Here is a 26,582-nt window from a genome sequence, read left to right as displayed (position 1 = left end):
CTAGGGTACTTTCACCGGAAAAAAAAAAAGATTCAGATGATTTTTGGAGGAAGAGAGAATATGGCTCCCTACATCTTTTAATTCCATTGTGTATTCTTTCCAAAAGTTTTGAAGAATATCAACATAAAATTAGATCAAAATGCTTGGCACAGGGGCACCTGCGTGGCTCAGTTGGTTAAGTGTCTGCCTTTGGCTCAGGTCATGATCCCGGCACTGGGCTCCTTGCTCAGCGGCGAGCCTACTTCTCCCTCTGCCTCTTCCTGCCACTCTCCCTGCTTATGCTGTCTCTCGAAATCTCTCTCTCTGTGTCAAATAAATAAATAAGATCTTTTTAAAAATGCCTGGCACATACAATTTATATGTTAAGTAACAAAACATGTAAGATTAGCTGGAAGGAAAGACCATGTGAAATGTAGTAGGGACTAATATGTTCATAATAGGGGAAACTGATGTGGGCTATATAGGAATTATCTTTGCAATCATTCTGTAAATCTAAAACAGTTTTAAAAATAAGTTTGTAAGGGGCACCTGGCTGTCTTGGTAGAGCATGCAACTCTTGATTCTCAAGGTTGTGAACTCAAGCCCCATGATGGGTGTGGAGTCTAGTTTTAAAAAAAAGCTAAATAAATAAAAATGAGTTTATAAAAGAAAGTAGTGAGAAATATGACTTAGATAAAAGTTTGAGTTTTGGGGGAGCCACTCAAATTAACAAATTATTCTTTTAAGTTTATCAAAGTTTTAGTATGGCATTTTGGTCTAGTAGTTGGCAGAGTAGTTTAAATTATGCAACAGTAACTCCCAAGATGCCACAGAGAGGAGCATGCAGAGATGGAAAGTGGACTACTTAATGAACAGTAGTATTACAATCTGTTACATGCCTCTGGATACACGCAGTATAAGATTGGATCTCAAAGACCTTTTCTCCTATAGCTTCTTCTGTTTGTCCTATTAGCAAGAAAACGCTTTACATCCTTTGTTCTACAGAAATAGAACTCCAAAGAAAGCAGTTTCTATAAACCAGTTAATTGGTTACTCAGTGGAAAGCTTGATATAAAATGTCAACATAAGCTTCATGCCTATTTAAGCCTAAAGCCTGTGCAGCCAGGCAAAACCATGGAGCACAGGTATTTGGCTTAACCATACTTATTTAGAATAACACATTCTACTCCAAAGGATGTTTCAGATATTCCTCTTTACCATTGTGAGACCTGAACCCATGTATCAATTCTATGTGAATTACTGTTTTCCAAGGATGAAGCAAATGATTCAGATTCAAAATTATACAGCAAACCACTTTGCTTCCCCTTGTTTTTCTCTATTATGAGAATCATGCTAAGAAACCCCATCTTTTGCTGATTTACTGGCTGTATGGTGACACTGTTAATGTCATAATTAAACTGAATTATCTGAAAGGCAATAGCACTGTAAAAAATTTTTAATTTCAACTTGCATTAAAATGTCTAAAGAGGCTTGTTTCCGTGGTAAGTTTAGATCAGGATAACTCTGAGAAGTATCATTTGAGAGGTTCTAACATAGAAAGGAAGTTGGAATCTTAAGTCTATTTAAGAGGATCTGCAATATATATGGTCTGATCCTCTGAAATATCCAAGAGAGAATTTATAATTTAGAGCCTATATATAACCAGTTGACCTCTGTCTTGAATTTATTCCTGGGGATCTATTGACTTTAAAGATTTAGATAGTGTCCTTCCTTTTTAAAAATCCTATTAAGTTTTCAAAAGATCCAACAACAACAAAATTTATGGAGAGATAGATCAATAATGAAAATGTGAGAAAATGTTAGTAATTGGTGACTCTACAAGAAAGATATATGGTTGTTCATTGTACTGCTCTCAACTTCTCTATAGGTTTGAAATTTTTCATAATAAAAAGCTGGAGCCTAAAGCTAAAACAAAAGTTTCCAAGAATAGATCCAGTAATGATCTGTTTTCCTGATTAAGTTTTCATCCATCACCCATGAAATGAAAAAAAAAAAAAAAGGAAAGGAATATAGGGAGTTTTACATGAAGCTAATTTTATTTTTTAATTTATTTTTAAACATTTTACTTTTTTAAGTAATCTCTACACCCAATGTGGGGTTCAAAGTCACAACCCCACGATCAAGAGTCACATACTCTATTGACTGAACTAGCCAGGCATCCTGAAGCTAATTATATTTAATTTAAAGTGTGGTCATTTGTTTTGAAATTATGTCCTTCCTATTGGTGAGTGTGGGGGATGGGACATGAAAAGGTTGCTTTCATGACCTGATAATGATAATGAATAACAATAAGATCAGGAAAAGAAACTTGGCAATGTCAGCATAAAATAAATAAGGGAAGCTATCTTGTTGCCATTCATTTTCATGCTTCCCTTTTTCCTTAAAAAAATCCCAATATTGTTCAGTGTGGTACACATTTACCTATGGCCAATTAGGTGTATGGGGGAGACTTGAGATGAGACTCACCTCACGTATGAACATGACTCATTTAAAGGAGTAGCTGCCATACATCCCTTTTGCCATTCTCCTCCTCCTTCTTTCCTGCTGCCTGGGACTTAGACACATGGCTGGGTCTCCAAAAGCCATCCTGGTCTGTGAGGAACTTGAGAATGAAACTTACATGCCACGGAGGGTGTAGCAGAAAAATAGTATCATAGAGTCATCATATCAGCCATGATTTGCCTACCTTAAGACTTCTTTTATATTTTAAGATTTTATTTATTTATTTGAGAGAGGGAGAGAGAGCACGCTTGAGCAGGGGCAAGGGCAGAGGGAGAGGGAGAAGCAGATTCTGCCACTGATCAGGAAGCCTGACATGGAGCTCAGTCCCAGGACCCTGGGATCACGACCCGAGCTGAAGGCAGACGCTCAACCAACTAAGCCACCCAGGCTCCCCTTCAGACTTCTTTTAAATGAAAGAAAAAATCAACTTCTGTGTTAAGTTATCATAGTTGGGTCTACGTTATTCATAGCTAAATTTAATATGCCAGTTTAAGTAGGAACCCACATTAAAAGATACATTTTACATGTGTTACTGAAGAAACAGGAAATATCCAAGATGAACCAAGGTCCAGATTATCTATAGGACTGCAATATAGTGATACAGGCAACAACAAAGTATCCTGTTATCTAATTGTTTGGAAACATGCTAGCAGAAGGCACAGTCAGGTTCTAGTCTCAAAAACATGGGAGCCAAAGAGGGAGAATGTATCTGCATTTATTGCTCTCATATTTTAAGGAAACAAGTCACTGTACCTGATGGACTCAGTGTCCACTGTCATGAAGCAGAAATGTATTCAGTGACTGTTCATAGCATGCACAAAATTTCCCTCAATTCTCTTTGATCGGTTTTCCCATAGCTTGATTAGACCTCTTTTGGTTACAGGGAATAGAAATCCTCTCAAAGTAGTTTAAGCAAAATGTATGTGGGGGAGATATGGGAAGATAGAGTTACTGGTATGTCTTGTTATTGAGACACGGGAGACAGACATGGAATACAGAGAAGTTTCAAGTGAATCTAGACAAAAAGGAATAGCCAGGCCTCAAGTATATCAGAAAGCAACAGCTAGCTCGTAAGAAATGAACTGGAGAGGGTTGCCTTTATTTTAGAGAACTGAGAAGATCTGGAGGTCCCAGGGGATGGGGGAAGGACTAACCAACTGATTGAGTGCCCAAGGGAGACAGAGGGGCATTCAGGCATCTGCTGCACGAGAATCTGAGACCCGACTCTCAAGGAGCAAAGGCTAGTAAGCAAGCGGGGAGAAAGTGAGACAAACTTGGCAAAACAGATTTCCCCCCACCCCTTCCCCACCTCCAACCCCACTGCTATCAAACCAGGAAGGTAGAGGGGAAAAGAAACTTTGAATAGGAGCAAATTTATATTTATGTTAGACTGAACTCTGACTCCTAAAAATGAGATTTTTCTAAAACCCAGAGTAATCGGTACAAAGTTATCTAGAGATAAAAGGAGAGACAACAAAGAGCCTTAAAGGGTAACTGTGAAGAAAAAGCTGCTGCGTGTTTTACCCCGTAAGAATCCAGTGTTCAATGAAGGGATTACACAGAATAGAGCACTACCGACCACTGTATAAACCAATGTTAATAGCCAGTGTTAATGGACAGAAAGATCCAACATGGATACCAATTAGGTAAATCATCACGATTTGCTTATCTAAAGGATTCAGAGAGTCACACAATCAGGATACATTGAAAAATGATGAGTAATTTTCCTTAAGACAGAATGAGAAGGAAGCCTCCAAATCCTCAAATCCTGAGAGAATGAGAGTCATACTAACCTCTGGAAATATAATATTTCTCCCTTCCAGTATGAGACTGTGGCATATCGGCTAACTTGGCTATGTGCACTTTGCTGGGCCAGTGCACGTCCTCACCTGCAGTTATAGAATACATAATGTGATCACTTGCATACAGCGTACACTCAGATAAGCACAAATGTTTCATCCATCACCATTCTCCTCAAATGAACACAGCCTGATCCAAATAAATTCCTAAACTCAGTGCTGAAGAGTTAGAATGAGGATCAGCAGGTATGCAGACGTCTGCAGGGATTCTAGGATGCATTCTTCTTAAAACACACGTGCACACACCTCTTATTTATTGAGCATTCATTGAGGCCAGCTACTAAGCTTGAGCATTTCTCTTCATTACTTCATTTAATTAACACAAATAACTCAATGGAAAAAACGACGGTAAATACTGCTACTTACAAATAAGTAAACCAAGAGTTAGAGAAATTAAATAATTTTACTAAACTCACACTGATGGTGAACAGCAGAAATGAGATTTGAATTTAGATAACTTTGATTCCAGAAAGAATTCTGATCATAGATTTCATCTTCTGCAATAATATACCCAAAAATAAAAGCTAAGAAATGGAGTCAAGTGAAATATTCCTGTTTTTTTAATGACTTATGTTTGTTTAAGAAACACCCAAATTAAGAAGTATACTTGTCTGGGGTGCCTGGGTGGCTCAGTCATTAAGCGTCTGCCTTCTGCTCAGGGCGTGGTCCCGGCGTTCTGGGATTGAGCCCCCCATGGGGCTCCTCCGCTGGGAGCCTGCTTCTTCCTCTCCCACTCCCCCTGCTTGTGTTCCCTCTCTCACTGACTGTCTCTCTCTGTCAAATAAATAAAAAAAAATCTTAAAAAAAAAAGAAGTATAATTGTCTTTACAACACCTCATTAGATGGCAAATAGTAAACATAATCATAAAAGCATCAACATTTACTTTTAAAATATGAAACGTTATCTCACATGACAATCATAGTATCAGACACCTCTTAACACATTTTGTAAGGGAATTAAGTGATTTTTTAACAGTGTGAAAACAAACATTAAGCATAAGGGAGAAATGAATGCAGGAGGCTCTGAGTCCTCATTATTTCAAAACACCATGATTGTTTATTTAATATTTTGTTGTCTATTTGTTATTTTTGATGCAAAAAACCACCATCTTTAAATAGAAGTTCAATTAAGAAAATGCCATTTCATTAAAGTCATCAATAACTAGTCACATCACTATTGTAAGTTGTTTTTGTAGGCGCATGGAAGGCAAAATCTAGGTGTCCCCTAAGACTAGGATGATAAAGGAAGTTACAATTATACACATCAAAACAAAACTAATCAAAGCACAAACATTTAAGGACTCCATAGAAAGTGTGGCATCTTGATAGGAACTTAGTTGGCTGAATGGCATAGTTAAAAAAACAACAGGGCCCTCAGAAGGGGCTTTTTCAGTAATAAAACCTAAATTAGGGTTACTTGATATATCCCTATAATAATGAACATTCAGGGCTGCCTCCAGAGGCTTCCCTGGCCCAGAAACACTACTATTTGTCCTGCAACTGATACATCTCAATAAGATTTACAGATGCATCAAGATTTTGGCTGAATGAGAACAGCTTATCACAACATTTTTTCCCTTGCTCTGAATTCATGCTAACTAAGCAAACCTCTCACTGTAAAGTGTCTGCATACACTTATAGGAAGAGAATATGTTGACCTCATTACTGTTCGCTTTAAACTCTATTTCTCATGGTCAATGATTAATTTGGTATTTTTATATTCACCAGTGTAACTAGCCCTAAGGAAGAGATCTCTTCTTGGCTGTCTGGTCTTCCTTCGGGTTAGTCTCAGTGGACTCCTCCATTGAAAACTATAACTGTTAGGGGCGCCTTGGGTGGCTCAGTCCTTAAGCGTCTGCCTTTGGCTCAGGGCGTGATCCTGGCGTTCTGGGATCGAGCCCCACATCAGGCTCCTCTGCTGGGAGCCTGCTTCTTCCTCTCCCACTCCCCCTGCTTGTGTTCCCTCTCTCACTGGCTGTCTCTCTCTCTGTAAAATAAATAAAATTAAAAAAAAAAAAAGAAAACTGTAACTGTTATAAGTGCCCTATTTGCATAAGTGATGAGATGAAGACAGCAGGAAATACTTAATCTAATTTATTTTGTTGTGCTCCCACTTTTTTATGGAAAGAGAAGATTTAGGAACACTGGTGCACATTGAAGTCCTCTTAAACTGGACCATATGCTTGATGAACATTAATAAGAATGAAACACATCTAAATGAATGAAACTCTTCTCCTTTCTAGTGTCTCTTTATTTCCCTTGAGTGAACCACTCCTCTGTAGTGACAAAGGAATTAGGGCTCTTTGTTTCTTGCGTAATCGCTAGGGGTAGAGCTACTGACAGAAACAAATGGCCTGGATCCTTTGGATTTTTCCTGTGGTGCCTAACTGGGGTTCTACTCAGTCTCTGCTACTGCTGCTAGTAACACATCTGTTTCCAGACTTCCTTGTGCCCATTCAAATGCACAGTAATGGGGGGGATCCGCAACAAATTTCCTACGTCATTGTAGTCTCTGCTACTGCTGCTAGTAACACATCTGTTTCCAGACTTCCTTGTGCCCATTCAAATGCATAGTGATGGGGGGGATCCCCAACAAATTTCCTATGTCATTTTCATCGTTCTATAGTTTGGCTTGCCAATTGTCAAACTCTCCTACAAAGATTGTTTCTAATTAACATTTTCTTTCTTTTCTTTCTTTCTTTTTTTTTTTAAGATTTTATTTATTTATTTATTCGACAGAGATAGAGACAGCCAGCGAGAGAAGGAACACAAGCAGGGGGAGTGGGAGAGGAAGAAGCAGGCTCCCAGCAGAGGAGCCTGATGTGGGGCTCGATCCCATAACGCTGGGATCACGCCCTGAGCCGAAGGCAGACGCTTAACCACTGTGCCACCCAGGCGCCCCAACATTTTATTTCTTGAAAGGATGGTCAAAGATCATCAGATATCAGAGAACAGTTGTGACATGAAAGTCAGAAACCAAAACAACAAATCTAGGAGTCTAGAGGGAATAGAGATAATTTAGGAAGCAAAAATAAATAAACTTATTTATTTATTTTTATTGTATCTCACACCTAGAGATATGAGATCTGCAAAATCAGAACCAGGTGCTACTGAAAAAAAATTGGAAAAAGGAAAATGTATTTAACCAAATGAACTCTTAGCCTGGAAGGAACAATATTACGTAGCAGTAAGCACACCAGTGCTCAGATCTTGCATTCTAATATCATTCCAGTTAAAATGACTAGATCTCCTTCAGAAATGGTTAATTCTAAGAGCTGGGGTGGAAAAGATGCAAGATGAGCCTGGAACAGTGCCAGAAAGTCAGGAAGTGCTCAAAAACAAAAACAAAAACAGCCCCACCTATATTGATGAAGTATGTCAAAGGGACATAGGAGCCAAGTGAAAGAGTTCCTGATGGCCAAAGCTGGAACAGTTCGAGCAGGAAAAAAAGGAACTCTCAGATTATAACCAAAAGTATAAAATGAACATCCATGAATCCATACTGACGGAATAATGACGGAATAAATGAATGAATGAACGAACAATGAACAAACAAACAACTAGGGAAGAATAGGAAAGTATCTTATGCCGAAGAATTCAAATAATTTATGTAGAAACACTACCCTTCAAGAGAAGAACAACTTCTTACTCTGTAAGCGTAGACTGTGAATAGTGATTTCTTTCAAAAGAGAACACTATAGAAATAGGGGAAATAGTACCTTTATGGTGGAGAAGCTTGACAAACATTACCTCAGTCATGTGATTAAGGTGAACATCAACAGTTATTAAACACGTTGGGGTTATGTACCTTTGACTTGATGTGATAAAAATGGCATTTTATCTCTGTGATCTTCCTCCCCCAAATCCGTAACCCTAGTTCAACTATAAGAAAAACATTAGGCAAATTCCAACAAGGGCATTCTACAAAATCCCTAACCAGTCCTCTGCAAAACTGTCAAGGTTATAAAAAGACAAAATCGAAAACTGTCATCTTCAAGAAGTACACGACTCCTAAAAGTAATGTGGTATTCTGGATGGAATTCTGGCATAGAAACAGGACATTAGATAAAAACTAAGGAAATCTGAATAAAATATGAACTTTAGCTAATTATAACATATCCATATTGGTTCATTAATTGTAACAAACATATCATACTAATGTAAGATACTAATAATAGGAGAAACTGGATATGAAGTATGTGGGAACTCTCTGCCTTACCTTTTCAATTATTCTGTAAATCTAAAGCTGTCCTAAAAATAAGGTCACTTAAAATTCAAAAAGAACTATTGGAAATTAAAAATATAACTGCAGCAATTAAAAAATATTAGAAACAATGGACTATAAATTTGTAAGAATTTCCCAGAAAGTATATTAGAAAGACAAAGGCCTAGAAAATAGGAATAAAAGGATAATAAAATTAGAGTCACACCAGGAGTGTTCACATCTGATAAGACAAAGAAAGAAGAAAGGGAGGGAAATAGGAAGGAAGAACGATTTGGACAGAAGAAGAGAGGGAGGAAAAAAAAGCAGAAAAAAAATAGAGAAAAAGGAAGAAAGAATAATTATCTCAGAAATAATAGAAGAAAATTTCCCAGAATCAAAGAAAATGTGTTTTTAGATTAAAAGAGCTTAGCATGTATGTAAAACACAGGATGGAAATAAAGGAAAAAACCAAGCTTCCTTATTTTAAAATTTCAGATTACGGGGGTAAAGAGATCCAAAAAGCTTCCTGAGAAAATAAAGCAGGGACACCCACAGGGAAACGAGGAAGTCCTCAGATTTCCGGACAGGTACATTGGAAGTTAGGATGTGTTTCTGGTAGCTCTCAAAATCCTATGAGAAATTTTTTTTCCAGCACAAGATTCTAGACCCAACCAAACATCCAACAAAGATTTGCCTTTCACCTTATTTCAGGAAGTCAATAAAGAATATACTCCATCAAAACAAAACAGAACAGAGTAAGTAAATCAAGAATAAAACATAAGATCTAGGAATTCAACACAAAAGACTTGCTAGGACATTTCCCTGGCTGATGGTGTAGGGGAGTCCCAAAGACAATATCCGTTTGGTAGGCCCAGAGAACAACTTGACCAGACTGGAACAAGAGAAGAAGAGGTTCTTAGAGATACCTAGGGACCTCTAGAAAGATGTCTCAAGGAAAAACAAGGGAACTGAGAGATTATCTGCCAGCGTTAACCAGGAGGAATATTGGATCTAGTGTGAGGCTAGTTAACACGAGAGTCAAAGAAAGCTAAGCAAGTTACTCCAAGAGGCCATTGAGCCAGGGAAAAAATTTCAATTATATAAGAAAGGAAATGTAAGTAGTGTACTTAATTTGGATTAACAGTGAACAGAATATAAGAATAATTATGATAATATGAATGTGCATTTAATTTTTTTTAAGTGTTAAAACTCTAGGAGGACAAGAAGAGGGAGAAATGTGAGTCTGGGAGCAGGGATGTTATAAAATAGCGAAATTCTGACTTTCGGTGAAGGAAGTAAACAGAGATCATCTAAAACTGAAAAAAAAATCAAGGAAGAGTCCCATAACTATCTTACTTAGACATATGTAAGTAAAAACAGAAGAAAAAGACAGAAATCAAGATGAGTGCTTTGGGGAAGTAGGGATAGTGATGAAGCATGGGATAACCAAACTTTGTCATAAGCTTTATGCTACTCTTGAACTTTTTTTTTTTTAAGATTTTATTTATTTTATTCGACAGAGATAGAGACAGCCAGTGAGAGAGGGAACACAAGCAGGGGGAGTGGGAGAGGAAGAAGCAGGCTCATAGTGGAGGAGCCTGATGTGGGGCTCAATCCCATAACGCCGGGATCACGCCCTGAGCTGAAGGCAGACGCTTAACCGCTGTGCCACCCAGTCGCCCCACTCTTGAACTTTAAAAACCATTATATATTATTTTGGAAAAAAGTTCAAATTTCCTACTTCATAGACTTTTCCCAATTGTGAAAATACCATACTTGCAGAAGAATGCATAAAGTATGTAAGTACTGTTATAAACTAGACACCCTCGTTTCTAAACACCACATTGTAACCAACACTCATATCAAGAAACTGAGCTCTGCAAGCAACTTAGAAGTTAGAAGCCCTTCCTCAATCACACTCCAATGGTAACCATTATCCTAGCTACTGTAAGGATATATTCTTTACTTTTCTTTATAGTTTTAACACCTACCGATCACCCCTAAACATAGTTGAGCTTTGCCTATTTTTGAACTATAGTATAAATGGAATTATATCATACGCATCATTTTGTGCCTTGTATCTTTTTTTTAAATTATTTTTTAAGTAGGCACCACACCCAGCATGGGTGCCCAGAGCAGGGCTTGAACTCACAATCTTAAGATCAAGACCTGAGTTGAGATCAAGAATCAGATGCTTAATTGACTGAGCCACCCAGGTGCCCCTACGCCTCACATCTTTTGCTCAACCTTATGTTTAAGTTTCACCCTCTTTACATGTAACTGAAGATTGTTCCTTTCCATTGCTGCATCATATTCCATTTTACGACTATATCACCATTTATTTTACTGGTGCTATTGTTTATAGTTTGAGCTATTAGAATGGGGCTGCTATAAACATTATTATACATGTATCCTATTGCATATGCTTAGGATTCTCTAGAGTCCACATTTAGGAGTGAGTTGATGGTTTCTAGGCTATGTACATGTTCCATTGGATAAGGGGATGATAAACTGTTTTTGAAAGGCTTTGTAACAAATTATACTCCCACAGCAACCATGGTCTGAGAGTCCATGCTGCTACATATCCTTGCCAAAACATGTTACTGTCAACATTTTTTAATTTTCCTGATTCATAATAAAGTTAAGTACTTTTACATATATTTATTGAACTTTTGGCTATCCTATTTTGTGAAGTCCTGTTCAAATGTTTTTCCCGTTTTCTCTGTGGAGTCTCTGCCTTTTTCTAATTTATTTGTAGGAGTTCTTTATATTTTCTGAATATGAATCCTTTTTATATCATATGTGTTAAAACTGCCTTACACTCGGGGCGCCCGGGTGGCTCAGTCAGTTAAGCCTCTGACTCTTTATTTCAGTTTGGGTCATGATCTGGGATCAAGCCCCACATGGGGCTCTGTGCTTGGCGCAAAGCTTGCTTTTCCCTCTCCCTCTGCTCCTTCCCTCCATTTGCTCTCTTTCTCTCTCTCAAATAAATAAAATGTTTTTGAAAACTGCCTTACACTCCATGGTTTGCCCTTGTACTGCCTTATTGTTGTCTTTTTTTTTTCAGGAATAGAAATGTACAATTTAAATATTGTTCAATTTATTATCTACAATGTTTGTATGGTCTGTTTTAAATATTTTTCTCTATAATAAAGTCATAAGAATATTCTCAACTACCCTCCAAAAGTTTATTATGCTGCTCTTCACATTTGGGTCTTTAATCAACATGGGAATGCTTAGTGTGGGGTAAGGATCAAATTTCATCTTTTGACCTGTATAGATAGCAAATTTTCTCAGCCGCATTTACTGAAAAGAGAGTTTCCCCACATTAATCTGCAATATCACATTTTTCATAAATCAAATATTTACATACATGTTGTTTTATTTCTGAACTCTCATTCTGTTTGCCTATTCTGGCAACACACCACCTTAATCACTGTAAATTTGTAAAGTCTCGAAAATTCCCTTGGGAAAATCTTGCCTTCTTGTTCTTCCTCAGAATTATTCTTAGCCCTTTACATTACCATATATATTGTAGAATCAGCTTATCACACATACATACTGACAATTCCTCTGTACCCCCAAAATACATACACGCACCAACCTGTTAGGATAGTGATTGGGAATACGTTGAATTTGTAGATAGATTAGTTTGGGAAGAATTGATATATTTTTAAATTGAGTTTTCTATTCCGTAAACATAGTGCATCCTTCCATTTATTTAGGTCTTCTTGTGTGTGTGTGCGTTAGGGAGAGAAAGAGAGAGAGATTGAGATTGATCTATCTCAATATATCTAATATAGCTATCGATCCATCCATTTATGAAGTTTTATAACATTCTTTATAAATATCTTAAACACATTTTGTTAAATTTGTGCGTTGACATCTGATATTCTTTTTATGCAGAGGCAAATACATCTTTTTAAAATTTCATTTTCACCTTCTACTAAATTGAAACTTATATGCTGTTTCTATTATTTTAGCAGTTACCCTAGCAATTAAAACATATAAATGCAACTTTTTTTTTTGAGAGAGAGAAAGAGAGTTGGGGGTGTGGGGGAAGGAGCAGAGGGAATGGGAGAGAGAGAGAGAGAGGATCTTAAGCAGGATCGATCTCACAACCCCAAGATCATAACCTGAGCCAAAATCAAAAATGCAATGCTTAACTGAGTGAGCCACCCAGGCACCCCTAAACACAACTTTTTAAGACTCAAGTTAATTAGCATTCCTACTCTTAACCAAGATGATGCAAGGATCCTAAGATACTTCATTACACTTCTCACTCATATATTTGAATTGTTTTTTTCAACTTTAAAAAACTTTATTATTATTGTTTTATGCAGTGTTTATTTACATTCACATTTCTTCACATTTAAAAACATATTCATTTCTTTTGTATCTTAGATCTTCTATCTGTGATCATTTTCCTTATTCTAAAGTATAATTTAGAATTTGCTTTATATGGGTCATGGCAAACTTAGTCTTTTTGTTTCTGTTTTTTGGAATATGAGACTTTTCCCCTACTCTCACTTTCTAAAAGTTATTTTTTCCTGGGGAAAGATATTTTATTTATTTATTTATTTATTTATTTATATCTGTTTTTTAAAGATTTTTTTTTTTCTAAGTAATCTCTACACCCAACTTGGGGCTCAAGCTTACAACCCTGAGATCAGGTGTCACATGCTCTACCAACTGAGCCAGCCAGGTGCCCCTGGGAAAAGTATTTGAGATTGTCAGTTGTTTTTTTCTGTATATGGAAGATACCGTTACAATGTTACATGGCTTCTATTGCTGATAAGAAGTCAGCTGTAAGTTTAATTGTTGATCTACTGGAGGTAATTTGTACTTCTATTCTGGATCCTTTTAAGATCCCCATTTTCGTCTCTGGTGTTGCCATAATGAATTCACCATAGTGAACTTGTAGTTCACTATCATGTGTCTAGAGATGAATTTCTTTGTATTTATCATACTTAGAATTTGTGGGCTACTTTATTCTGTGGATTGGTGTATTCCATGCATTCTGAAAAAAAAATGTCAGGCATTATCTTTTCAAATATTATCTTTGCCCCAGTCACTCTCCTTCTCTCTCGTATTTTTGTGAAACTATGATCGGATTTATGTTAGATCTTTTCATTCTATCCTTCATTTTTCTTAACCTCTTTTCATATAATCTTTTTGTCTCTCTGTAATCCTTTCCTTTGTGGATAATTTTCTTTTAGTAATTTCTGGTTTTCTAATTCTTTCTTCTAATTTGTCTAATCTGTTAGACCCATCCAATGAGCTTTCCATTCCAATTTGTGTATTACATGTGTGGAAGTTATATTTGGTTCTTCTTCATATTTGCTATATCATTCAAAAATCATTTTCCCATATACTGCAGACATTTTAAATATCTTTCATTTCTTTAAACACAACAGCTGCTTTATAAACAAAGCCTGATAATTATAAAATCTTTTATTGCCATTGTGTCATAACTGCCAATGATCTCTTGAGAATTGTTTCCTTGTGTACTAGTTTTTTTTCATTGTGATGAATATTTTCCTTTGAAAACTAATTGTGAGAATTATTTGACACCTATTGTAGAGGGATAGTCCAACCAAAAAGGATTTGTACTTGTTGTAATAAGATTCCTAGGCACTATTAATTCCAAACATTTTCAACTATATCCACAGCTTGACATTTGAGGCAAGTTTTTTAGGTGGTAGGAATCTAGGCTGTAAATCCATCTATTAACTTTTTTGTGGTTGTAATATTTCCCAAACAAGCAATTTCTCAATATCAGTGCAAATTTCCTGACGTATTCTAGGGGTTGGGTTGGTTGCATTTCCATATGGCCCTGGCTTTATGTAGGAAGAGTGCCTCATTAGACTCCCCACCTGAGTGGGTCCTAAATTTTGACTTATGAACTTTGTGTCCTGTAAGAAATGGAAACGGTCCTCTTGCCACAATTTCACTATCCTGCTTATCTCTCTGGGTATACACTTTCCCTTATATTTTGCACTTGTAATTCTCACTCGTCAGTTACCTGGTACTTTACAGAACTTGATTTCTACTTTGTTATTTTAATTTTTCTTAAAGATTTTATTTATTTACTTGACAGAGAGAGAGACGGCGAGAGAGGGAACACAAGCAAGGGGAGTGCAAGAGGGGGAAGCAGGCTTCCCACCAAGCAGGGAGCCTGATGTGGGGCTAGATCCCAGGACCCTGGGATCATGACCCCAGCCAAAGGCATACGCTTAATGGCTGAGCCACCCAGGTGCCCCTGTTATTTTAATTTTTTAAGGCAGGGTCATTTCCTAGCCTATTATATTATCATAGATAGAACTTTTATACGGATTTTGAAAAACAAATCAGTATAGAATAGCTGTTAAGAATACAGACTCCAGAGTCAGACTGTCTGGCTTTACATCATGGATCTAAGCTTTATCTTCTCTGCGATATTGGGCAAGATACTTAACTTCATTGTATTCCACTTTCCTCATCTTTAAACTGAGGAAAGGAATAGTATTTCCTTCATAACACAGGTGAAGCATTTGGTACATTTTCTGCCTCCTGGTAATCACTTATTAAGTGTTAGTTACTGTTATTACCTCTCCACGAAAATTGGTGAGAGAGAAAGAAGTGAGAAATGACAAGAGAAAGTAGGGAGGATAACCTGGTATGTGAGGACAAACTGTAGGGGAACAGGAAATGGGAAAAATGACAAAAGATGTGGGAGAAATGGTATACAAAGAGGTTTTATCGAGGAAGTCCTGATGTATGTTATTCAATATAATTCACCCTATTCTCTCTCTCAAAAGATCTTCAGTAAGGACCTACATTAGTTTTCAATTTTTTTTTTTTGGAAGCAGGATTCGTGTTTCTTTTGGATATGATACTGTGCCAAGACTGGTGTCTAGGTGGCTCGATCTTATTCCTATTTCATACATACCTACAGGAGTAAGTAATTTCACCACAAAGACTGCTGTGTTTAATAAGTGCTTGCTTTGGCAATCTGTCTGAAGCCTAGCAGGCATTCAAAAAAAACAAAAAACAAAAAACAAAAAAACCCAAACCAAACGCACCAACACCAAGACAAGTTGAATTAAGTAAGTGAATGAAATGCTGGCAAATTTTTAATTAGAAAAGAAAACTTTTCTAGTTACAATAAGTGAGAGCGCTTAGTACAGAACACTGGGGAAACATAAAGCAGGGTTTCTCCACCTCTTCACAGTTGACATGTTGGTCTGGATAATTCTTCATTGGGATGTATGCGTCTGCCGCAAGGTAGGACGTGCAGCCGCAGAGCTAGCCTCTACCCCCCAGATGCCAGTAGCACTCTCTGCACGTGCACACAGTTGTGACCACTAAAAGTATCTCCAGATACTGTCAAATATCCTCCAAGGGGCAAAATCTCTTCAGACTGAGAACCACCGAAATAGAGGAATTATAAAAAATCACCCACAATCCTCCCATCTAGAAATGTAAACTTTTTGTTTATATAAATAAACATTTCAAAACAGAGTCACATTTATCTTATCATTCTATAGCCAGCTTATTTTTCACTCAGTCATACAGCATCAACATTTTTGTTATATAATAGTCCTCTGTAGCATAATTCTTTTTGGTAGTGAGAGTACTTTATAACAAAATAATCCTAATTCCTCCTTCCTCCCTCCCATCCCTTGTATCGTTGCTGTCCTTCCCTTCATTTCACTTATACATAAACACACACACACACATGCACACATGTGTGCACACACATACATAATCAGATATATTATTGCTATTAGTATTTTGAGCAAAATGCTTTTTATTAGGTCAATAAAGAATAAGGAAATGTTTTTATTTTACTTTCACTTATTCCTTCTCCAATGCTCTTCCTTTCTTTAGGTAGATCCAAGTTTCTGACCTGTATCATTTTCCTTCTCTCTAAAGGACTTCTTTTAACATTTTTTTTTCCAAGGCAGCTCTACTGGCAACAAATTTGCTCAATTTTTGTTTATCTGAGAAAGTCTTTATTTCACTTTACTCTTTTCTTGCTGTGCAGCCTCATCACATCTAAAGAGAAGTCAAATGTGATTCTTATCTTTGCTCTTCTATTGGTAGACTGTGTTTTTCCTCTTTGCTCTTCTATTGGTAGACTGTGTTTTCCCTCTGGCTTTTTCAGGATCTTTAATCTTTGACTTTCTATAGTTTGAGAATGATATGCGGTTTTTCTGACATCTCTGCTGCTTGGTGTTCTCTGAGCTTCCTGGGTCTGACTTTGGTGTATGACATTAATTCGATAGAGTATATCAGACATTATTGTTCCAAATACTTGCTTCTGTTCCTTTCTTTCTTCTTTGGATATTCATTACGTGTGTATTACACCTTTTGTAGATGTCCCGCCATTCTTGAATATTCTGCTCTGGTTTTGTTTTTCTGTTTTTTTGTGTTTTTCCCCCTAGTTTTGTTTTTCAGTTTTGAAGGTTTCTGTTGGGATATCTTCAAGCTCTCTGAGGATAGAGAGCTCTTTCCTCAGCCATGTCCAGACTATTAATAACTTCATCAAAGGCATTCTTCATTTCTTTTGCAGTGTTGTTTTTTGTTTCGTTTCGTTTTGTTTTGTTTTATCTCTGTCATTTCTCTTCAGTTCTTTCTTAGAATTCCCATCTCTGTTTATATTGTCCATCTGTTCTTGCATGTTGTCTCTTTTATCCGGATAAATTAGAGTCTTTAGCATATTAATCCTAATTGTTTTAAACTTTCAATCTAATAATTCCAACATCCCTGTCATATCCAAGTCTGGTTTTGATGCTTGCTCTGTGTCTTCACACTGTTTTCTGCCCTTCAGTATGCCTTGTAAGTTTTTCGGGATTGTTGGACATGATGTACTGAGTAAAAGAAACTGCCCAGCACTGGTTGGGCCCATAGGATTGCGGCTTGGCACTAGATCCCAGGGAGGTTATTGCTTGTGGGTTTCCTATTCTCTTAAATTGTGATTCTCTGTATTTGCCTGCCCCTCTCTCTAATTCTGGAGGTAGCGGTGTGCCTGGGACCTCAGTTCTCTTGCAGATCTAGGAAAAGTTGATGATTTTTAGTTTGTTCGGCTTTAACTTGTTAAGATCTACCGCATACTTTTTTGCCCATTGAACATTTGTTTATTTAAGATCTACTCCATAACTTTTAAGGGATAACTTGTGTGCATGGACATACTACACTTTTACATAACTAATTGTGTAGTATTGGGAATTTTGATTGTTTCAAATAAGGCTACAGTAAATAAACCCGATGATACTTAGAATAGATTCTTGTGGGGGGGGAGGGTTGGTGGTGATGAGCCTCCACATGCAGGGGGCGCTGTAGGACCCACGGCAGGCCGGGAAGAACCAGACGCCGCTCTCCCTCGGAGGACACTCTGCCCCGCGCGTCTTCTCCCCTCAGCTGCCGCGGGCTTGGGGAAGTGTTTCTAGGAGACGGCGCCGTCGGCTGCGCCTGCGCGGTTGACGCTAGCAGGGGGCGGGCTGACGGGCTGCGGCGCAGGCCGGCTGGTAGTTCCTGCTGGGCCTGGGTCGTTGGGCCCGCCCTGGTTCTCTCGCTCAATGGTACGCCCGTGAGTCGCGTTGCCGACGGACGTCTCCTCGGGATGGAGCACATCCGTACGACCAAGGTAGTCCGACGTGGAGAACTGTTAGGCTCTAGCCACGGTCTGACCCGGCAGAGGTTGGGGGGCGACGGTAGCTCGGCTGGCCGGACCAGGGGGCCTGCCCTGGCCTAGTCTGGGAGGGCACGGGCACTTAGGGCCCGGGTGGGTGCGGAGGCCTCCTGTACCTGTGGGACTGGGCGTCCCGCTTTCACTCTTTGGTGTGGTGTGGATGATTTGGGCTGCTGGGGGTTAAGTCCCATGAAATTGGTCGCCGTCCTCTCAGCGCTACACTTTCTTGGGCAAAATTGGGGCTGCTTTAGCTTCGCTGTTTTCAGGCATTCGCCTCCCCAGAGACCGGAAAACGGGTGGGTCCTTAAATCAGCGTTGCGATATCGTGTAAGCTTTTCCTTGTTCACCATGAATTGTCTTGTGTCACAGATTCTTGATGCAAGTTTTGGAGGCGCTGAGATCAGCACTCTGCTCCACCTCACTTTGTTGTCTCGGTCTCCAACCAGTCATTTAGATTTGGTATTCCGTCTTTGTGCTTCAGAACTTCATTGTCTTTAGTGCCAGTAGTCAGTTTAACAGAGGAGTTACTGAGAAGGAAAACGTTATCCCATATTTTCAAGTGTCTGATGGAACTCTTTTTTAGTTGATCTTATTAAGTCCCACGCTTAATTTTTGCGTGCGAAAGGCATTTATTTTTAGGCACGAACAAGTATTCTTATAATTCCATGACAGATGTTGAAACTGAAGGAAATGGCATCAAAATATTACCAAGTTACGTTGCCAAGAATTAAGTTCAGCTTCAGCCTAGGGAGGGAGAAGACATAAATCAAGACAAGAAGAATTGAATAACATGATTTTAAGATGGCCTGGAGCCTAACAAAGTCAGGAAGAGGACCCACTGTGAATCTTGACTCCTCATGTTTTGTTAAAGCCATCACTTAATTCCTGCGCATCCTAAAGTTACCGTTCATTTGGAAGAAATAGCAGACATACGTTGTCTTCATTTGTTCCATGGAGAATTCGAGGTCTATGTCCTTAAAATGTTTCACGAACCTTTTTAAGGTGTGAGGGATTTTTGTTAGAGCTTGTTTATAACATTGCACATACTATAATAACTGAAGATTCTAAAAACTAACCCCTTTTTGAAAATCTCTCTTTTTTTTTTTCTTAAGAGAAGAATGGTAAAGTAACTGTATAATTCAAGTTGCTGGCTCTTAAAGTTTGAAAATAGAAGGGTGGTTAAGTAAATAACCAAACTAGTAGAAAACAAAGATGGAAAAGAGGACCAGAGCATGCATGAGATCAGGTTCTTGTCCTGGTTCCAGGGTTCCAAATGTGTATTATATAGTAGTTTTTCACAGTGGGCCTATCCTGATGGTTTAGTAAGGTGCTTTTATGACTTTTTAAGGGGGAGAAGATTTCTGAATACTTTTCTATTAAAATTATTTTTCAAGTTGTGCTCTTTTATTACTGAGTTATTCTTCTAGCATAGGACCACCGGTACTCCAGAATAATCGTAAGTGGCTGTAGGTAGACTGCAATTAAACTAATACTTAATAGGTCCCAGTTATTTGCCAGGCACAGGACAGACACTGGCTATAGACCAGTGAGCACGATAGACATGGACCTCACTGTACATTCTGATAATTGATGTGTGAATTATAATATTTTCTTAAATTATGACTTATTCTTAAAAGATATTTATGAACATAGCCTATTGCATTATTTTTTTAAAAGATTTTATTTATTTATTTGACAGAGAGAGACACAGCCAGTGAGAGAGGGAACACAAGCAGGGGGAGTAGGAGAGGAAGAAGCAGGCTCCCAGCGGAGCAGGGAGTCCGATGGGGGCTCGATCCCAGAACCCTGGGATCACACCCTGGGCTGAAGACAGACGCTTAACGACTGAGCCACCCAGGCGCCCCTAGCCTATTGCATTATTATACTATTTTCCATAACCTTCACTTGGACATGGTTAATTTACTGCAAAAATGATTGTATTTCAGAACTAAAAATGAATTGCTTTAAGTTTACTTAGCTGTTTTGAAGTATGCAGTTTAGTCACTATGATAAAGTAGTCCTATGTAACTATTTGTTCTATATTGAGACAGCTGTATTTGAAAGGTAGTAATTACCATTTCTTGAGCAACTCTATGTCAGTGTAACCAACTGTGCAATATTACTTTACAATATTTATAATTTCACAAACATGCTAATTTATACACAGTTGTCACTAATTTCTTAAATAACCCTACCAGTTGGGTACATTGTCAGCATTTGCAGATGAGAAGGAAATAGGCTTGGAGAATTGAAGTAATCTGCACAATTATCTCATGAAGGGTAGAGTTAGGATTTAAACCAAGGTTTGTCATATTTTTTTTTCATTACTTCTCTAATTTTAATCTAATTGTTAAAATGTATTAATATTCAGAAATGAATCCTAATAATAATAATTCTAAGAGCTTTTTTCCTGTAAACCTCTTTTTGACATAAGTAAATTATATTTATGTGATATTATTTTTGTATTGTTATGGTCATTGTGTGTGTGGGTTTTTTTTACTATTGCTTATGAACCAGAGATTTATCAGATAAACATTTGGTTTACTTACTATATGGCATAACTAAAGGTGTCAAGTCTGAATTTGAATTTCTGAAAGACTATTTCCAAGCTCTGCCTATCATTTTCAGCTCTGATTTCACCATAATGAGATAGTCTTGCCAAGAAACAATGGGAAATATGCAGAGACAGTTCTTCTTTATGCAGTCTTTCTCCTTTCCCTGCCAGGCTCCAGTGCTTCGGCTGACATCATCTATTGATGTCGAATGATGTTGTGCTGTTTGTGAATGGAACTTTACAGAATGTAATGGAAGAATGTTTTCCTAAACTATATATGGAAGACTGCTTTCTAGAATCTGTTAAGGAATGGAATGTCCCATGAAAATCTGACCCCAGTAGGGCTCAAGTTGAATTATGCCTAGTAATGCCTAGTTTGTTCTTAGCTTGCTACCCATTTTTGTCATTAGAATGTGCGATCATAGGTGTATGTACACAAATATGTGTAATCAGTTACAAAGAGATGCAAACTAAGAATGACTAAGAATAAGAGCCAGTAGATTGTGGGGAGCACCTGAATGCTTTTCCTCACATAAAGTGCTATTTGACTCACTCATGTTATCCTATTATACAGGTGAGAAAACTGAAATTTGCAGAAATTAAGTAACTTATCCTGACTCAAACAGCTAGTTCTAATAAGGAAGAGGTGGAGCTGGGGACTTGAATCCAGGTCTTTCTGATACTGGTCCTGTTCTCTTAACCATAACACTCCTCTGCCTCACAGAGTAATTGTCTAATCAGGAGATTTGAGTGGCGCCTGGGTGGCTCAGTTAGTTAAGTGTCTGCCTTCAGCTCAGGTCATGATCCCAGGGTTCTGCGTAGAGCTCCCTGCTCAGTGGGGAGTCTGCTTCTCTCTCTGCCTGCCCCCACTCGTGCACCTGTGCACGATCCCTCTTCCTGTCTCTCAAGTAAATAAATAAAATCTTTTATGAATAGATAGATAGATAGATAGATAGATAGATTTGAATAGTGAAGTAGGTCAGTGTGAGTAGGACTGGAAGGAAGGTAAGGGATGGAGGAGAGGAACTTAGGGGGTAGGATTTTGTCTAGTAGGTAGCCTATTATGAGGGTGTAGGGTTAGGGAAAAGGTGTGCTCCAGAAGAATAGATTCGGAAGTTGTCACTGTTTAGGTAATCATCAATGTTTTTTTTTTTTTTTTAAAGATTTTATTTATTTATTTGACATAGAGACAGCCAGCGAGAGAGGGAACACAGCAGGGGAGTGGGAGAGGAAGAAGCAGGCTCATAGCGGAGGAGCCTGATGTGGGACTCGATCCCACAACGCCGGGATCACGCTCTGAGCTGAAGGCAGACGCTTAACTGCTGTGCCACCCAGGCGCCCCATCAATGTTTTCTTTTATGGATGAGTTTATGCGAGGCGTATATATAGAGGCTCTGTGGAGAAGAGTGTGAAGGTTAGAGCCCTGGGAATACTTAAAAAGGGGCAAGCAGAGGAAGAGGAGTCAGAGAAAGAGTATTAGGGATATAACGGGAAGAGGGGAATCACAAGGAGGGAGGTCTTCCCTATTCTAATTTCCTTCTTTGTTCCCTCTTCTCTGCTCTCTCCTTTTCTTAGGGCCTGGTACTGTTCTGTGTACTGGGGAAATGGTGGTTCCCAGACAAAAGTCCCTGCCATTCCAAAACTTATTTTCTAGTTGGGGGAGACATAACAGTAAACAAAGTTAACAAGTCAAATATATAATATGGCAGATGGTAGTGAATGCTATGGAGAATGCCAGGGTGAGGTTGGGGGAGGGCAGTTGTAAATAGGGAAGTCTTTACAGAGATAGGGACACTTGAATACAGACTGAAAGAGAGAGCAAACCATCTTCACAGGGGCAGGAGTTGGGGAGGGGAGGCTGGGAGAATCCCAACAGAGGGAACAGCAAGGACAAAAACCCTATGGTGGGCATGCCTGGTTAGTAAAAACTAGCAAGAAGACCAGTGTGGCTAGATCAGAGTGAGTGAAGGAGAGAGCACAGTAGGAGATTGAAAGTTGGGGACGGGCAAGTCTTGAAGATGAATGTGAAATCTTTGCTTTTATTGAGTGAGACAGGAAGCCATTCATGGAAAGTCACCTGTGTCCAGTGCTGCAGAAAAGCAAAATAAGATAGGACTGAAAAGTGCCCTTGGTTTTATGATCTGTTTTGTTTGGTGAGTTATGCAGCCAGACGCTGTTGTAGGAACTTGGGATACACAAACAAAGAGAGATGAAAGTCTCTGCCCTTTTGCCTTCACAAAGGCAAATTGAAGCTCTTTCTTTTTGAAAGATGTCAGTGCTATGGAGTATGGAATAATGATACTGAGAGTCCCGAATGGGTGCCTAGCTAAAGGGGCGGCTCACAACAGGTGAGAGAAACTGTGACAGTGTGTTTTCTGTCTGCTTCAATAGCCCTTGTCATGTAGTTGTAAAGTACAGCTGTTGGCTACAGAACGTTGATTGAATGAAGATGGCCATTGGTCCTTTCTAGTCCCAGAGGCCACTTGGTGTCCGAATTTTCAGGATGTAATACCGAGTATGTGAGATATCCTGTGTTTTTTCATTTCCAGCTTTTGTAATCAGCTGAAATTTGATCTTCCTTTTCGAGTACCTTTTAGTGCAGGCCCGGAGTTGGCAATAATTCAACTAAATGGCCCTTAAAGTAATGTGTTGGCATTTCCCATCCTTACCATAATGACTATACCCTCCAATTCTCTTCTCCCTACTCTGTTTCTTCTTTGCTTATTTTTTCTCTTCCCAAAACCTTGTTTTTCTTCCCCATTCTCTTTTTGCCTGTGATAATACCTATAATTAAAGGGTCCTCTCAGTGCTGGGGACTTGAAAGAGTCGGGATTGCTTCCTAAATACCTGATTTAAAACATTTCCAGGAAAGCATTGGGAAAAATCTGTAGCAACATCTGTAAAGTCAGTTCCTTGGTGATAAACAGAAATATGAGGCAGCAGTTGGTGCTTACAAGTTGGCTAAGTCTCTGGTTTGAAATTTGTATGCTGATAATTTTAGCAAAGAAAAAGCTCTGCTCTCTTTTGTTTTTTACATTTACCCTGGGACTTGACAGCTAAGAACAGAATAATCAGTAAGTTTTCTCAGAACCTAAAGTTTCTCCAGAACCTAACGTACTAAATAAATGTTTTGCAATAATGTTCAGATTAATTTTATTATCAGTCATATCCATATAGCAATTGCCATATTGGAGCAGTCATGTAATGATAGACTTTCTATTATATTTTCTTGATTTGAATATAATTTTCCATTTACTAGGGTAATAATCTTCAGTTTATTAAAGTCCTATGTAGTCTCTTTTCTCTCAGATTTACATTTCCTTTTATACCGTATCTTAGTGAATGGCAACCAGTCTGACAAGCTTAATATACATCTTCAAGAAGGGCTTCCTCTTTATGCTGTCTATTGCAGCTTAATCTCGGCCCTTATCATATCTCTCCCAGGCCCCCCTAGATTACTTCATTAGCCTTTTACCTGGTTACCCACCTCCTGTCTCTTCTCTACTCAACATTTTCTCCACATTGCCATTGGAAAGATCTTCTTAAAAAACATACCTGGTCATGGGCTACTGTGCTTAAAATCCTCTGTATCCTTTTATCTACAACATAGATGCTGTACCTTACAGGTGTTTCTTTTTCATTAAATGTTAGTGCCTCTCCCCTTTTGTGTTCTCTCTCTTCTGAGAATTCTATATTTTCTGTGTTAGAGTTAAGAAAATTTTGTTCAGCTTTGCTTTCAATATTATATTAGGAAAACAGTTTTTTCCAGCTGTAGGACACATTAGAATATTGAATTTGCTTTTAAAGGCTATGTGCCTCCTCTGTCCTTTCTCCATTTGAATTTGAACACTAGTTTAATACAGAGGACTGTCAGGGCTCAACTTAACCTCATCAGCTTATTAACTTACTAACAGTAGTCATTTTTGCAAACATCTGAGCACTTTATTGCAAACGTGGGGTAAAGTACCTATATTTATTATCCAACCTTACTACAGCCCTCGAGGAAGAGATTGTTGTCCTTATTTTATACATAAAGAAAATGAGACCCAGACTATTTGGCCTTTAGTTGATAGCCAGTAAATTTCTGTGGAGTGAATCAGTAAACTCTCTTTCCTGAAAGTGTATATTTATGTGGATGTTCTTCAAAGATGTGTGTGTATGTGTGTGTGTGTGGGGGGGGTAAGCATATACCCATAATGCAGTTGTATATTTTAAGGGACCATAGTTGTAGGAAGTTCTTTTTAATGGGAGGACTACACAAGCTGGGGCCTTAAATATTTGGGAATGGAGCATAAAGATAGAGAAGGAACCTAGCCTAATGTGAGTTAAGAGCAAGAGGGATTAATTTGGAGTTAGAAGGAATATCAGTTGCATAAAAATGACCTGATGAGCTTCTTAAAAATACAGATCTTTGGGGGCACCTGGGTGGCTCAGTCGGTTAAAGTGTCTGATCCCAGGGTCCTGGGATTGAGCCTCACATGGGGCTCCCTGCTCAGTGGGGAGTCTGCTTCTCCTTCTCCCTCTGCCACTACCCTGTTTGTATCCGTGCTCTCTCTCACTCTCTCTCAAATAAATAAATAAGTAAATAACCTTTAAGAAAAATACAGATTTTTGGAGATGAGTGAAGTTGAATGGGGCTTAGGATTTGTATTTATGCAGAGTTTCAGAGATGATTCAGATGAACAGCTAGGCTGTGGGACTTGAATGTAGGTAACCAGAATTAAAAGATCTAATAAATGGAATTTCAGATAATTTTGGATGTAGAAATTAGGGGGAATCAAGAAATAGGCGTGGAGTGTTAGGAAGAGTATTTTTAACTTGAATTTCCAATCTTGATAGACAACAAGCCTGAAAGAACTACGTAGTGTTATGCAGCTCTAGAGGAAGAGTGACTTTGTCTTAATTGGGTGATGGGGTGGAAATAGCAGACTGAGAGTCCACACGTGTATTTAAAAACAAAAAAAGCTGAACTATAGCTATACGCTCTTGGTAATTTTTCTACTTATTTTAAGTTTGTTCATTTATTCGTAAATTACTGAATATTTACCGTTCATGTATGTGGGGAAAAGGTGGCAGAGAGAAATGAGGGACAGTATAATGTAACAAAGAAGAACTTTATATAATAAATCTCTTGGATGATTTCAGCAAGAGACAACTGGTAAACTGTGGACACCTTCTGTTTTCTCCCTGTGGGAAATGTTTCTATGGCCTTTCACCCTAGTTCAACGAACATTTATTGTGTCAGATGCTATATTAGTCATTAGGTAGTCAGATGTAAATAAGAGACGGTTCTTGCCCTGGGGTATGTTATGGCTTTAGTGGGAGAGATGTACACATTAACAGTTGCTTTATAATGTAGGAACTATTCTAACAGTAGTGGAAGGTTCAGATTTTAAAAATATTTAAGCTATAAACTTGATAGGAATTGGTGATTAATTGAATATTGGGCGGTCAAGAGGAAGTTGTAAGATGATTCCCAGATTTCTAATGTGGGTGACTGGATGAGGATGGAGTCATATTAGATCAGAAATACAGGATTAGGAACCTTGTGAGGGGTGAGGGAAAATCAGTTTCATTTTCTGTATGCTTAATATGAGTCTTAAGATATCCAAGTGGGGCAGTATAGCATGGTGGGAAGGTGTTCTACCTCAGGAATCAGAACTGTAACAAAGGGTTATTACCGCGCTATTCCACTTACTAGATGTTACTAGCTGTGTGGTGTTGGGACATTTAACCAACTTCTCTTAAGTTTCAGTTTCTATACAGAGATTAATAGTACTTACTACA

The 26,582-nt window shown here is 38.3% G+C and overlaps 1 protein-coding gene across 2 annotated transcripts in view; it reads left to right on the top strand.

Annotated features, from left to right (window-relative positions):
- The first annotated feature begins 18,011 nt into the window (after window positions 1-18,011).
- MTMR6 (myotubularin related protein 6) overlaps window positions 18,012-26,582 on the top strand; it is a 34,195-nt gene continuing 25,624 nt past the window's right edge. Inside the window, exon 1 of one of the 2 annotated variants that reach the window (XM_008692153.2) lies at window positions 18,012-18,196. In XM_008692153.2, coding sequence (XP_008690375.1) covers window positions 18,173-18,196 — 24 coding nt within the window. In that variant the 5' untranslated portion in view covers window positions 18,012-18,172. The remainder of the gene's footprint in view (window positions 18,197-26,582) is intronic. The other variant, XM_040621656.1, reaches the window with a different exon arrangement.

The sequence above is a fragment of the Ursus maritimus genome, unplaced genomic scaffold, assembly GCF_017311325.1.
Source record: "Ursus maritimus isolate PB19 unplaced genomic scaffold, ASM1731132v1 scaffold_10, whole genome shotgun sequence".
In the NCBI taxonomy this organism is placed as follows: Eukaryota; Metazoa; Chordata; class Mammalia; order Carnivora; family Ursidae; genus Ursus; species Ursus maritimus.
Note: the sequence above shows the minus strand (reverse complement) of the source record. Positions and strands in the feature narration are given on the sequence as shown.